The sequence below is a fragment of the Jaculus jaculus genome, chromosome 18, assembly GCF_020740685.1.
Source record: "Jaculus jaculus isolate mJacJac1 chromosome 18, mJacJac1.mat.Y.cur, whole genome shotgun sequence".
NCBI lineage: Eukaryota > Metazoa > Chordata > Mammalia > Rodentia > Dipodidae > Jaculus > Jaculus jaculus.
The window spans coordinates 34,454,494-34,470,375 of record NC_059119.1 but is presented as its reverse complement, the minus strand read 5'-3'; the positions used below and the strand labels follow the sequence as shown (position 1 = coordinate 34,470,375).

The following is a 15,882-nucleotide window of genomic DNA, read 5'->3' as shown; positions in this document are numbered from 1 at the left end:
TTCCGGTGCGCCACCACCACTGTGGTTGGCGGAGCTGCCGGGGCCGCTTTTGCCGGCCTGTGCAGGCTCTGGATGCTCTGGATCTCTTCTAGTTCTCCGCTGCTGCTTCAATTTCCTATACACATCACTTTTTAGTCAAAGTGTGTATTTTGCTGAGTTTTTTTGGTCTTTTTTTCCTCCCAGGCTGCTTTGGCGTGGTACCTATGCCACCATCTTAACCGGAAGTCTCTCCACTCTTAATATATCATACCTCTTCGCCCTCTCAATCAATCTCTTATTTTGATTGATGCCTTCATCTTTTCCTCCTATTACGATGGTCTTCTATAGGTATTGTCAGGCACTGTGAGGTCATGGATATCCAGGCCATTTTGTGTGTGGCCGAGTGCATTATAATGCACTTCCTTTGACTCTTTATTTTCTCTGCCATTTCTTCCACAATGGACCCTGAGCCCTGGAAAGTGTGAGAGAGATATTTCAGTGTTGAGCACTCCTGTCACTTCTTCTCAGCACTGTGGTGCCTTCTGAGTCATCCCATGGTCCCTGCCATCTGAAAAGAGAAGTTTCTCTAACAAAAAGTGTGAGTAGCATTAGCATATGCTAATGTAGATATAATATAATAGAGAAATACTTACTGGGCAGTTTGGTGGGCATAGTATATACATTTAGCCAAACACCAGCAGACATTACACCCCTAGGGTTCATGACTTCCCCTGTCATAGGTTTTCAGTATCAGGGATTTATTCCCTCCCTTGGAGCTGGACTCTAGTCTACTTACATATATGCAATAGCATCCTTTTAAGTCCCCTCCTCCCCCGCCTTTCTACCTGTCTTTCTATTCCCTTTATATCCACTTTCTAGCTTACTGGCCTCTGCTACTGAGTTTTATTCCACCACATATAGAAGTCCAAACATTTGTAGCTAGAATCTACATATGAGGGAGAACATGTTACATTTGGCTCTCTACCTCTTTCAGTCAAATAAGTAAATAATTTTTTTAAAATTAAAAAAAGAAAGGTTAAGTGCTGGGCATGACATTTATCAATCAGTACTTGTCAGGTATTAACATTACTATTAACATTGTTATGGCGTGTTCAGCAGTGAAATTATTGAATCTTGTTCTTCTAACTAGTGACAGTAGCAATTTGTATTAAATGTGCTTAACAAGCTTCACATCAAGCCAAACTTTAAATTGGGAGAAAGAAATATTTATAATCATCAGTCACCTTGCATAGAACTTTACATATACTATTGTCTAACTTTTGTAGCATAACAAATTATCTCCATTTTATAGGCAAGAAAATAGGCATAAGCATTTGATCATTTTGGTTAAAGTCATGAAAGAGAATTAATATTAAGAGTCCAAAATCAAGGGGATTTAAAATGACATTAATATAGTCCTTAACACATTTATCACCCTGTTCTTTTTTAAAAATTTATTTTTATTGATAACTTCCATGATTGTAAACAATATCCCATAGTAATTCCTTCCTTCCTACCACTTTCCCTCTTGAAATTCCACTCTCCATCATATCCTTTCCCACTCTCAATCAGTCTCTTTTATTTTGATGTCATGATCTTTTCCTCCTATTATGATGGTCTTGTGTAGGTAGTGTCAGGCACTGTGAGGTCACCATCTTTTTTTTAAACCTTTATCCAGATGTAAAAAAAAATCTAAGGGGAGAGATTACAGAGAAGACTTCGTGGTTAAGGCACTTGCCTGCAAAGCCTGAGGACCCATGTTCAACTTTCCAGGTTCCACATAAGCAGATGCACACGGTGACACAAGTGCACAAGGTCACACGTGCTCCTGGAGTTAGATTGCAGTGGCCAGACGGGCTAGCATGCCTCACTCTCTTCATCAAACAATTTAAGTGCTATGGGTAAATCGAGTATGTAAGAGTCCCCAAACTGCAATTTTGAACCCAGTGATCCCTATTAGTACAGAAAAACTACTGTTACTTGTCATCTGACATCATTATCTTCAAAATCTATGCTAGTGGGCTGGGAAGATGGCTCAGCAGTTAAGAACTTGCTTCAAAGCCTGACAAACTGGGTTTAGTTTCCCTACAGTACCCACATAAGCCCAGATGCACAACGTGGTGCCTACATCTGCCGTTTGTATTAGCAAGAGGCCCCAGTATGCCCATTCTTTCTCTCTTTTCTCGCCTCAAAAATAAATATTAAAAAAAACTTGGAGCCAGGAGTGGTGGCGCACGCCTTTAATCCCAGCACTCGGGAGGCAGAGGTAGGAGGATCTCAGAGACTTCGAGGCCACCCTGAGACTACATAGTGAATTCCAGATCAGCCTGAGCCAGGGTGAGACCCTACCTCGAAAAACAAAACAAAACAAGCAAACAAAAAAAAAAAAAACAAACAAACTTGGACTGGAGGGATGCCTTAGTGGTTAAGGCATTTACCTGCAAACCCAAAGGACCCAGGTTCAATTCCCCAGGACCCATGTTAACCAGATGCACAAGGGAGCACACATGTCTGGAGTTTGTTTGCAGTGCCTGGCGGCCCTGGTGTGCCTCTTCTCTCTCTCTCTTCATCTTTCTCTGTCAAATAAACAAATAAAATACTTGAAAAAATCTGTGCCTGTGCCAGTGATAAGATACAAGGGACTGGATACATGACACAGTGTTTAAAGGCACTTGTTTGCAAAGGTTCATGGCCCAGGTTTGATTCCCCAGTACCCATGTAAAGCCAGATGGACAAAGTATTGCATGTGCTGGAGTTCTAGAGGGCTAGAGGCCCTGAAGTGCCCATATTCACTCTGTCTTTCTCTCAAGAATAAAAATATTTTTAGAAAGAAAAGATCCCTGTAAGAGTGTAATCACAGCTACTTGGGAGGATGAGGCTGGAGGATTGATATAGACTTAGTAACTCAGAACTATGAGACTCTCTCTCAGGCTTGACAAAAGCAGGTGGTATGTGAGTACTGCTCAGTGGTAGAGTACTAAGGGGGAAAGTACACAGGTTCTGTTTGCTGTTGCAAGAATTTAAAACTGCAGCACATCAAGGTTCTTTTTTTTTTTATGAAGGATTGTGCATTTGAGGTTGGAGCAATACTTGAGCTTTCGTCTATCCAGAGTAATGAGCCTTGGGGAATCATAAGGCAAACTAATTTCCTTTGATAGATCTAGTTCAATTTGGTAGGGCAGTTGAAAGAGGCTTGTTTTCCAATGGAATCATAAGGTATGTTCAAATACCTGTAAACTAATGACTCATACAAACAAGAATCTTGTTGAAACCGGTCCTGATAACAACCAAGTTTGAAGTAATGGGGATTTTTAATGACTTTGTTTGTGTAATTGACTTTGTCACTAATTCCATTAGCCTTTGAATTGCAAGGTTTGAACATTTTGTCTGGAAAAACAGAATTAAAGCCATTAGGGCAAAATTCCTTCTAGTTTTTCTGTAACAGATTATATTTCACAAGTGATGCTGATCCTTGATTAGATTGTGTTTGAAAATTAAGGAAAACTATTTTGTTGAGCAGGTCTTTTCTTGTGCTGTACCAAAAAAAAAAAAAAATTCTGGGATTAGATGAAATGGTTCTTTAATAAATTTTACTCTATATTGATGAAATAAATTTGCATTGTAAGCGAAAAGGAAGCTTGTGTATTATTTTGCATGACTTTCAGAGCCATTATCACTCTTGTGATTTAAAATTTAAAGGTGACAGTTTGGGATAGCATTCTAAATATTTTAGGTGCTAAAGAACAATTGTGAAATCTGAGTTTATTTATTAATCCTAAATGTTGATCTGTATGATTCACAAGGCAATGATAGGATAAAAAGTTAATAGAATTTAGAACTGTAGTTTTCAAATACAAATGTAAGCACATTTCAACAATACTGGACTTTGTGGTATCTTTGAAATAACCTTCTAAGTACTAAAGTATTCATATAGATACTTTTGCAATTGCTGCTTCCTTTTAAATGGACTATGTATGATAAAGGTGTACCAGTTGACTAAAAAAGGGAGAGAATAGAGTTATTTCGTCAGCATAAATAAATGTACATTCAGTATTCAGTGAAAAAGTCATCCGTTTGACCTGAACTTACTAAAAGGGAATAGCAAAAGCACTTCCTATATGTGGATTGTATTTTTGTTGTTTGTTGATTGGATACTCTTTTTTAAGTTGCTAGGTGTGGTGGTGCACAGCTTTAGTCCCAGCATGTAGGATCAGAGGTAGGAGGATCACTTTGAGTTCCAGGTCAGCCTGGGCTACAGTGAGATTAATGCTCAAAAAAGTTACTCTTGGGGCTGGAAAGATGGCTTAGCAGTTAAGGAGCTTGCCTGCAAAGCCAAAGGACCCAGGTTCGATTCCCCAGGACCCACATAAGCAAGATGCACAATGTGGCACATACATTGCGAGTTTGTGTGCAGCACCCGGAAGCCCTGATGTGCCCATTCTCTTTCTGTCGTCTTCTTTTTCTTCCTCCATCTCCCCCCATAACTCCCCCCCAAAAAAAAATTTTATAGAAAATTTTGTGAGTTCTTGACCAGTGTTAGGAATTTATATTATTGTCATTTCAATTCAGTCCCTGCCCTCTTTAAAAAATGTGTAGTTCAGCTGGGCGTGGTGGCTCACACCTTTAATCCCAGCACTCGGGAGGCAGAGGTAGGAGGCTATACAGTCAGACCCTACCTCAAACAAACAAACAAACAAAAAACCAAACAAAACAGAAAAAAAAACCAATGTGTAGTTTCAACATGGTTAGGTTAAAGAAAGTGTTCCAAGAGTGGTATTTCAGACAAGCTTCTAAGGTAGATTTTGATATCTAGGAGGCAGAACTTTTAGGTGCAGTAGGTGGAGCTTTGAGCAAATAGAAGTCTTAAATTGCTTGTCCAGGGAAACAGAAGAAACAGTAGCAACAAATGGTTACTTTGTTTTTCATCATGTAGTTTATATCCACAGAGCTGATCTAAAAAAAAAATAGATTGTTGATTGAGCAGAGCAAACTCTGTCTTTGAAGAATTGGGAAGCATGGCACTTGATAAACATGAAACTATGCTTGGATCTAACTTTGATGTTTGTCTTCCTTGTGCTGTGGGCTAAGTTGCTTTATTAGTTTATATTTTATCCATTTTTTTTCTATAACAAGTCTGTTTTGCCTTTTCCGATGGATTTTACCAAGAAAGATTTTTGCTCAGTATTTGTCATTGTAAAATCTCATTGCTGCTGCTGCTCTCAAAAGGATTGTGTAAATGAGGTAGGTAAAAATTTTCAACCCACATAAATGGTGTATGTAGCCTTTTCAGTGATGTGTGTAGAAAGTTTCAGCGAACTACTGAAATTGTCAGTTTCAGAATTAAAAAAAAAAAAAATTAGGGCAGTAGCCTGGGACTACATAGTGAATTCCAGGTCAGCATGGGCTAGAGGGAGATCATACCTTAAAAACAAAACAAACTACCTAATGAGGAGGGATGGAGGAAGGTGTGTGGGTGTGTTAGGTGTTTTGTTTGTTTCTGTATGAGGACAAAATATTTAAATATTGGAAAAATATTTAACTTTTTTTATTTTTATTTTTTATTTATTTGAGAGCGACAGACACAGAGAGAAAGACAGAGGGGGAGAGAGAGAATGGGCGCGCCAGGGCTTCCAGCCTCTGCAAACGAACTCCAGACGCGTGCGCCCCCTTGTGCATCAGGCTAATGTGGGACCTGGGGAACCGAGCCTCAAACCGGGGTCCTTAGCTTCACAGGCAAGCGCTTAACCGCTAAGCCATCTCTCCAGTCCAAATATTTAACTTCTAAGAAGCAACTGCTGAAAATTTTAAGAGCTGAGTTATTGAACCAGAGAGATATATACTGTGACTCGCTTTTGTTTTTCCAGTAGATTAGCTGGCAAAACAAATGCATATAGAATTCAGAGCAGAAGACAACGTCTATAAAGTGTGTGTGTATGTTTAGTTAAACTTGAGTAATATATTTGATAGGCATATACTTTCAAGCATCTCTTGATGTAACCTGTGAAGTCAAAATTTTTAAAAATACCCTATTGTATTATAGAAGTGACGTTTTAGACAGGGTCTCAACAAGATGATAGTACATAATTTTATAATTACCTTGAAAATATTTCAGGTGGGTATACATTTGCTATTCTATGCACATTTACATTTAATCATGTAATAAAGATAAGTAAGCTGTTGATAAAAGACATGATTGCCCAAAGATAGAGTCTGTGAATGACAGAAGCAAGGTTAGAGTAGTTGTAGAGCTGTTGAGTTGCTAACTCTGCAGGAGTAAGAGAATTGTGTGTCCTAATAAGATTTCGTTTTATTGTCTAAGAGTAACCCATTTCCCTCCCCCCCCCCCTTAGGTAGGGTCTTACTGTAGTGCAGGCTGACCTGGAATTCACTATGTAGTCTCAGGCTGTCCTCGAACTCACAGCAATCCTCCTACCTCTGCCTCCAGAGTGGGATTAAAGGCGTCCACCACCACACCTAGCTTTATTTACTCTTTAGTTTTTGGCTGGGCTTAGTAGCATAAACCTTAAGTTCTAGCACCCAGGAGGCAGTAAGAGAGTTGATGTGATTTCAGCTTGTGCTGCAGAATGAGTTCAAGGTCAGCCTGGGCTCAAGTGAGACCCTTCCTCAAAAAGAGAGACTGACCCAGTTCTTTCATGTATTCTTTTCAGTTTTTGTTTTTCTTTTGTTTTGTTTTAGTTTTTGTTTTTCAGCCTCATTCAGGGTAGGTGGGCAATACTTGTTTTGACCGGTTAGAATAAGACTAAGTAGAATTAGGTTAGGGAATAAAGAAAGTGGCATTTGCAACATTGTGGTTCTTTAAGTTGGTCTTCATCTCTGGAGTATACAAATTAAAAGGAAATAAGACGGAATAACATTTTGTTATTGCCTTCTGCTACTGAATTCATATTTTAGGATAGTTTATAAACTTAAACTTTAAGATATTATCATTTATAAAAGAAACATTAATTTCTCATATCTTAAAAATATTTTAATTGATTTATTTATAAGGAGAGGGAGAATGGACATGCCAAGGCTTCTTGCCACTGCAGACGAACTCCAGATACATGTGCCACTTTGTACATCTAGCATTATGTGGGTACTGGGGAATCGAACCCAAGCCAGCAGTTTCAAAGCAAGCACCTATAACTGTTAAGCTATGTTTCCAACCCTCATATCTTAAAAAAAAGACTATGATGAGTATATATCAAAAGCCTGGTTACTGAGGGTAGAGAACACCTGCTATTTTCTTCTGGTGTCAGCATTCCTACATGCATGTGCGCACACACATCCACTATACACATATTTACCACACACAAAAATAAATTCAAAAAAGTTAAACCTGGGCTGGAGAGATGGCTTAGCGGTTAAGCACTTGCCTCTGAAGCCTAAGGACCCGTTTGAGGCTCTATTCCCCAGGACCCATGTTAGCCAGATGCACAAGGGAGTGTATGTGTCTGGAGTTGGTTTACAGTGGCTGGAGGCCCTGGAGCGCCCATGCTCTCTCTATCTGTCTCTTTCTCTCTGTCTGTTGCTCTCAAATAAATAATAAAAATAGAAGGAAAAAGCTTCCTGTGTCCTCTTAAAAAAAAAAAAAAAGTTGAACCTACGTATTTTTACAACTTTGATTTTTGCTTTGTTTTGGCTTCCCCCTCTCCCCAGGTAGGGTCTCACTCTAGCCCAGTTTGGCCAGAAACTCATGGTGATCCTGTTATACTTCAGCCTCCCAAATGTTGCTATTAAAGGCACATACCACCACATATGTCCTTTATAATAATCTTGATTTCTTTTTTAAAAAATATTTATTTGAAAGAGAGGAGGGAAGTGGCAGAGAGGGAATGGGTACACCAGGGCCCCTAGCCACTGCAAAGAAATTCCAGACACATGTGCAGGAACCTTGTGCATATAGCTTACCTGGGAATCGAATGTGGGTCCTTAGGCTTCACAAGCAAGGGCCTTAATCATTAAGCCATCTCTCTAGCCCTATAATCCTGGTTTTTTGTTGTTTTTGTTTTTATTTATTTATTTATGAGAGAGAGAAAAAAATGAGAATGGGCATCAGGGCCTCTAGCCACTGCAAACGAACTCCAGACACATGCACCACTTTGTGCATCTGGCTTTAAAAAGGTACTGGGGAATTAAACCTGGGTCCTTTGGCTTTGCAGGCTAGTACCTTAACCACTAAGCCATCTCTCCAGCCCCAAATCAATTTTTTTTTAAAGCAGGTTCTTAATTGATTTTTGAATCACCTCACCACAACCCAGGAGGCATTCAATACATATTGATACAGTAAAGACTGTCATCATTCCCTCCTCCTTCCTCTTCCCACATCTCAATTCCTTGTATTGTACCACTCTCAGGAAGACTATCTGGAATTATGACTGTTACCCACTATTAACTAATAACCTTATGTTGGGACAAATGCATTTAAACCTTTAATTTCCTAAATGTATCTGAAGTAATTTAGCCAATGCAAAGATTTAAATCTAAAGAGCAGTGTTCCTGGGACTGGAGAGAAGAGAGTGACCATGTGTCCACTTGACCCATCACAGGAATTCTTCATGTTTTGAGGTCTTGGGTGTCTCAAGATGTGATGAAACTATGAACTTTTTCCCTAGCAAAATGCATCTAAGTGCATGATTGATTTTTCAGGAGTTTCTACATGAGAATCCTCCCCTGCCTGCCCTTGCCCCAACGAATGAGGGTCCCCCTTTCAAGGAAGGGGGCACGACCATGAGTACATTTGCCTTCATGGGGTTGTTTAAACTTTTCCTAACCCTCACTTAAGTCTCCAAGCTGCTGCAAACTTACATAATAAATTAGTGAATGTGACGCCTCCTCCACAGGGGAAATAGACCCAAGCCCTCACCTCTTCCCCTCTGCTGCAGCTGGGGCAGAACCCAGGACCTTCCTCACCATGCAGCTCAGGCATCACCTGATGACCCCCAGCCTCCAGATCCTTGCTCTTCCTCATCTCTATCGTCTCCCCAAGCATGCTCTTACAATTCTGGTCCCAGGCAAAGAAGCCAGAGGGGAACCCCAGCTAGGGCTTGCCCTGGGCCTGTCTGCAGCACTGCCTCCCCTAATCCTGTTTTCTTAACAGTAACTGACTGGTGAAAATGTTTTGTTAGGTTTCCAGTATCTAAGTAGGTAGTAGTCTTAATCTTTTAATGCCAGATCATAGACTAAAGTAGTACCTATAATGCATTTTCGAAGGCAGCAGTGGAGCCTGAATATGTTATGTAACATTGCTATAGAATTGCCTGCTTTCTTGTGGTGGGGGTGGGTTCAAAGTAGAGTCACATTCTAGTTGAGGCTTACCTAGAATTCACTCTGTGGTCCCAGGCTGCTCTTGAACCCAGAGATTCTCCTACCTCTGCCTCCCCAGTGCTAGGATTAAAGGTGTGTGCCACCATACCCAGCTATTCTAAGTTGTGATTATAGGTTAAGAAAACAGTACAAACTGATAATGGCTCTGCTTTGTCTTCTATGTATTTCATTCAACTAGTATTCTCAATTTGTAAAGATGTGGATGTATATTTATATGTTTGCATGAACAGGGTTTGGCAAGAGGATGATGAAAAAAGGTTCAGGATATTTTTTTCCTTTTCCTTTTTTGGCATGTGTATGCATGTAGTATGTGTCATCCTAGATATGATACTGGATTCCAACTTTTGTGGATGTAGATTGGTAAACTGGGCAAGCATCAGACCCATTTGCTTGACTTCCTTGAAGCACAGGACTCCTGCTGCTTGTCTAGTTCATTGAACTTAAAATTTTCATTAATACATTATTTCATCTTGTCATTGTACCTCCCTGACATTGATACAGAATCAATCACACTTATTTCCTTTATTAACTTAATATGGAGAGTTGTACTATCAGTAATCCAAACACATTCCCCTGAGATGTTTGTGGTATGGAAGAAAGCACATTTTTCCTCTTCAGATTTTTCTGTTCACATTGTATAGCATTAGAGTTGTCTTTACATGCAAAGTACAAATAAGTGGAACACAGCAAACTATTGTACCAAACTGTGCTTCAAGCAAATGTCTCCCAAAAGTATTTTAAATCATTCTTCCCATTATTATTATTTTTGTTTATTTATTTGAGAGAGTGAATGGCCACACCAGGGCTTCCAGCCACTGCAAACGAACTCCAGATGCATGCCACATTTTGCATCTGGCTTACAAGGGTCATGGGGGAATTGAACTGAGGTCCTTTGGCTTTGCAGACAAGTGCCTTAACCACTAAACCATCTCTTCAGCCCCTTTACCATTGTTTTTATAAGTAGCATTTTGAAATTTACTTTATGCAGTTTTACATTATTGTTGAAAACAGAAGCCAATATGAAACAAAATATTTTTTTCCCCTGCTATTAAGTAACCTTTAGTATAGAACATCCTTACAATTTCTTAAAGGAGTTTTCTAATTGAAGTCTGAGTAGAAATATGTGTCTGATGTATTAAAGCAGCCATGTGCTGGAGAGATGTTCAACTTTTCAGGTCTCACATGCACACAAGTGGCACATGTGTCTGGAGTTTGATTTGCAGTGGCTGGAGGCCCTAGTGTACCAATTCTCGTTCTTTTTCTCTCTCATTTAAAAAAAAGGGGCAGGCTATTGGCCTTACCTCAAAAAAAAAAAAAAAAGCCTTCAGCATCATTATTTTCATTAGAATTATGTGAATTCTTTGACAATTTGGGAAACTTAGTTGGATTTGGAAAAATAAGGTGATTGAGGAAAACATAAAAATGATCTTTGCCTTAGTGGTTAAAGGTATTTGCTTGTAAAGCCTAATGGCCTAGGTTCAACTTCCCCAATATGTAAAGCCAGATGCACAAAGTAGTATATGCATATGGAATTCTTTACAGTGGCAGAAAGCCCTTTTCTCTTTGTCTGCTTCTTCTGTGTCACAAAGAAATTAATAAAAATAATTCCTTTTTTTGGTTTTTCGAGGTACGGTCTCATTCTAGTCCAGACTGACCTGGAATTCACTGTGTAGTCTCAGGGTGGACTTGAACTCATGGTTATCCTCTTACATCTGCCTCCCAAGTGCTGAAATTAAAGGTGTGCACTACCACGCCCAGCAAATATATTTTTAAATTGATTTTTGTACTCATTCTTAGAAACAGACTTAAATTACATGGGTTTGACTTTAGCATTGATGCTATAACACACTTAGTTGCTGTTAAAATGGTAGCTCGAGTAGTATATTCTCCAGATTTAACTTTGGTGTTTAAGAACTTTAGCACTGGGCTGGAGAGATAGCTTAGCAGTTAAGCACTTGCCTGTGAAGCCTAAGGACCCCGGTTCAAGGCTCGATTCCCCAGGTCCCACGTTAGCCAGATGCACAAGGGGCGCATGTGTCAGGAGTTCATTTGCAGTGGTTGGGGGCCCTGGTGTTCCCATTCTCTCTCCCTCCCTCCCTCCCTCCTTCCCTCCCTCTCCCTCTCCCTCACCTCTCCCCCGCCTCTTTCTCTCTCTGTCCTCTCTAAATAAATAAAAGCAACAATAACTTTAGCACTGAATCATTCAGTGTATAATTCTGGTGGGCACATGAAACTGATGATATGAACTTTATATGCATTTCTTCTCAGACATACTATACATAAATGTATAGGTACGTATTACAGCAAGAGAATAACACCAACAACTAATAAAAAAAAAATAGAATAGGGCTGGAGAGATGGCGTAGCGGTTAAGCGCTTGCCTGTGAAGCCTAAGGACTCTGGTTCGAGGCTCGGTTCCCCAGGTCCCACGTTAGCATGCACAAGGGGGTGCACGCGTCTGGAGTTCGTTTGCAGAGGCTGGAAGCCCTGGCGCGCCCATTCTCTCTCTCTCCCTCTATCTGTCTTTCTGTGTCTGTCGCTCTCAAATAAATAAATAAATAAATAAATAAATAAATAAATAAATAAATAAAAATAGAATAGTTGTAGTATAGAAAAGTTAACTGAATGTGGTTTCTTTTTTTCTCAATTTTTATTAATAATTTCCATGATTATAAAAAATATCCCATGGTAACACCCTCCCTCCCCCCACTTTCCCCTCTGAAATTCCATTCTCCATCATATCCCCTCCCCATCTCAATCAGTCTCTCTTTTATTTTGATGTCATGGTCTTTTCCTCCTCTTATGATGGTCTTATGTAGGTAGTGTCAGGCACTATGAGGTCATATCCAGGCCATTTTGTGTCTGGAGGGAGCATGTTGTAAGGAGTCCTACCCTTCCTTTGGCTCTTACATTCTTTCTGCCACCTCTTCCGCATTAGACCCTGAGCCTTGGAAGGTGTGATCAAAGTGTTCCTCAGTACTCCAGTCACTTCTTTCCAGCACTATGATACTCTCTGAGTTGTCCTGAGGTCACTGCCATCTGAAATGAGAAGATTCTCTACCAAAAGTGCGAGTAGTGGTAATATAAGGGTATAAACATTAAGAGAAGTGCTTACTGGGCAGTTTGATAAGCATAGTATATACATTTATCCAGACATCAGCAGATGTTACACCCCTAGGGTTCATGACTAGGCATTTTAAGTTTTCAGTATCAGGGATGTGTTCCCCCCCCCATGGAGCGGGCTTCCAGTCCAATTGGAGGGCAGTTGGTTTCCACCAAGACAAACATGCCACTATTGCACCCTTTGGCTCATTTGGTCAGGCTGGCCAATTATAAGTCTTGCAGTATCCACTGTTAAGTATCTTCACTGGTGGTATCTCTTTCTCCCATTGAACTACATGTAGAATGGCTTCTTCTGTCTTTCTGTCAGCTGATCTACATGGAGGAGGTTATCAGCTCAGTTCCAGCAGGATTTCTCAGTGGCCTTGCAGCCCAAGTATGTGGAGTCTTCAGCAATAGGGTCTTACCATCTATTCCTGGTGGGAAACCTTCTTGAATAGAATCAAGTCAGTTATTAATATTTTCAGATCATAGTTGATTGCAACGAACTAAAAGTGGAAATTTAAATCACAGAGAAGGGAGTAAACTATATTGATTTACAGTAACCAATGAGAGCTTATGTACATTTCTGTCATGTAGCCAATTGTCACTAACTTTTTTTACTATATGTTTCTGATACTATACAGATTTATCAGAATTTATGGATGGTTTATTTTTGTAAATTATTTTGTGAAACCCCTCTAATATTGATATGTTCATATATTTACTGTACAGCATGAACAGAGAACATATTGGTGTAGCTACTTGACACCCCACCCTTTTTTTTATGAGGTAGGGTCTCACTCTAGCCCAGCGTGGTGTTAGACTCACAGTGATCTTAATCCCTCTGCCTCCCAAACGCTAAGTTTAAAGGTGTGCACCACCATGCCTACCTTACTTGAATTCTTAGTCAGTATAGTCACTGAAATGTGATAGAATTCATGACACTTTCTTTCTACACCACCTCTCAAGTAGTAATATATTTTCCTTAATATCTTAGGTTTATTTTTCAGATTGTTGAAAGTTTTAGTCTCAAAGATGTATGCTTTATGAAAATTCTGATCTATCACTTTGATGCTGTTTAGCATCACATAGAATAGTGATAATGAGGGCTGGAGTGATGGCTTAGTTGTTAAGGTGTTTGCGAAGCCTAAGGACCTAGGTTCATTTCCCCAGTACCCATGTAAGCCAGATGCACAAGGTGGCACATGTGTGGAGAGTTCATTTGAAGCGGCCAAGGTTGACTTTGAACTCTTGATTCTCTTTTTCCACCTCCCAAGTTCTAAGAATATAAGCTTATACTACTATGCTTGGCTCTCATTTTGTGTTTTAATTGTATTAAGATAGTTTGTTCCATAGTGATCCTGGCAAAATAGTACTAACTCTTTATATACTAGTTGAGTTTTCTAAAGTACTATAATACTATGCCAACTAAGCTGTATATTCATATCTATTCCTGGGTATTAAAATAATTAAAGGGTAAAAATCAGATTAATGTATTAGTGTGCAAGGTTGAATAAAACATTTTCTAACCTGAGCTGGAGAGATGGCTTAGCAGTTAAGGCACTTGCCTGAGAAGTCTAAAGACCCATGTTTGACTCCCCAGATTCTATGTAAGCCAGACACACAAGGTGATGCTTGCACAAGATTGCACATGCGCCCAAGTGTGTGCAGTTGGATTATAGTGGCTGGAGTCCCCTATACACCACTCCTCACCTACCCACCCAAGTACATGTGTGCACACTCTTCTCTTATTATTATTTTTTTTCCCTCAGTTTTTTTTAATGGTTTTCAAACCCAGTTTGAACACCTGGCTGCCTTTTTAGCTGTAACTTACTTTACCTGAATAAAAGATTTTATAACTAACCTAAGTTTTTTTCATTGCCACATATGTAAGTAAGAGATCCACTGTCCTACTGTTCCTTGTTACTTTTGAGAAACTAAACTATATCACCTCGTAGCTCTGATGCTGTATGGATCAGGCCCTACAGGCAAATCGTGGGAAGTGGGGAGGCAACCTCATTAAACCCTGACTGGAAATTGTAAAACAAAATTTAAAGGTGATGTTTTCATTATATTCATTAATGGGTTTCTGCATGGTTTTCAGGGAGTGAAGCCAGCCAGTTTTGACAAAGTAGCAATTCCTGAAGTAAAAGAAATCATTGAAGGATGTATAAGACAAAATAAAGATGAACGGTAAGTTGCCTCTCTTGACCTTGTATTACATGAAGAAAAAAAAAAACAAACCTAGAACATAGTGTCCTCTGAGTATAATTTCCAATCTAATGTGTCCTATTGTTGTTGTTTTGAGATGGGTTCTGGCTCTAGCCCAGGTTAACCAGGAATGAGACCCAGGCTGGCCTTGAACTCAGCAATCCTTCCACTTCACCCTCCCAAGCACTGGGATTAAAGGCATGTGCCACCATGTCTAACCTAATATAGGGTTTTTTTTTTTGGTTTTTCAAGGTAGGCTCTCACTCTAGCCCAGACTGACCTGGAATTCACTATGGAGTCTCAGGGTGGCCTCGAACTCATGGCAATCCTCCTACCTCTGCCTCCCGAGTGCTGGGATTAAAGGTGTGCACCACCACACCTGGCTCAAACTAGTATATCTTTATTTAATAAATGTGTTTAGTTTTTCCATTGATATACCACATAGTATTTCTTTCCTTCCCTTCCCCTTCTTCTGCCCCTTCTCCTTCACTAGCATGCATTTGCAACCTTGTACTTGTATCAGGTTTGTGTGTTTGGCTTACATGGGATCTGTAGAGAGATCAAACATGGGTCCTTTGGCTTTTCTGGCAAGTGCCTTAACTACTAAGCCATCTCTCCAGCCACCAGATAGCATTTTTCTTTTTTTTTTTTTCTCAGTTTTTATTAACATTTTCCATGATTATAAAATATATCCCATGGTAACACCGTTCCCCCCCCTTTCCCCTTTGAAATTCCATTCTCCATCATATCCCCTCTCCATCTCAATCAGTCTCTATTTCATTTTGTTTTTTTTCTTATTTTTTTTTCTTTTTAGTCTCTGTTTTATTTTGATGTCATGGTCTTTTCCTCCTCTTATGATGGTCTTGTGTAGGTAGTGTCAGGCACTATGAGGTCATGGATATCCAGGCCATTTTATGTCTGGAGGGAGCATATTGTAAGGAGTCCTACCCTTCCTTTGGCTCTTACATTTTTTCTGCCCCCTGTTCTGCATTAGACCCTGAGCCTTAGAAGGTGTGATCTAAGTGTTCCTCAGTACTCCAGTCATTTCTTTCCAGCACTATGATACTCTTCTGAGTTGTCCCGAGGTCACTGCCATCTGAAAAGAGAAGATTCTCTACCCAAAGTGAGAGTAGTAGTAATATAAACATTAAGAGAAGTGCTTACTGGGCAGTTTGATAAGCATAGTATATACATTTATCCAGACATCAGCAGATGTTACACCCCTAGGGTTCATGACTAGGCATTTTAAGTTTTCAGTATCAG

At 39.7% G+C, this 15,882-nt stretch overlaps 1 protein-coding gene across 14 annotated transcripts in view; it reads left to right on the top strand.

Moving 5' to 3' along the window:
- Wnk1 (WNK lysine deficient protein kinase 1) overlaps positions 1-15,882 on the top strand; it is a 156,155-nt gene that overhangs the window by 74,533 nt on the left and 65,740 nt on the right. For 13 of the 14 annotated variants that reach the window (XM_004669145.2, XM_045137326.1, XM_045137328.1 and 10 more), the window contains exon 5: positions 14,513-14,601. In XM_004669145.2, the coding sequence (XP_004669202.1) occupies positions 14,513-14,601 (89 nt within the window). Of the gene's footprint in view, positions 1-4,912; positions 5,221-14,512; positions 14,602-15,882 lie in introns of those variants that run through there. The other variant, XM_045137327.1, reaches the window with a different exon arrangement.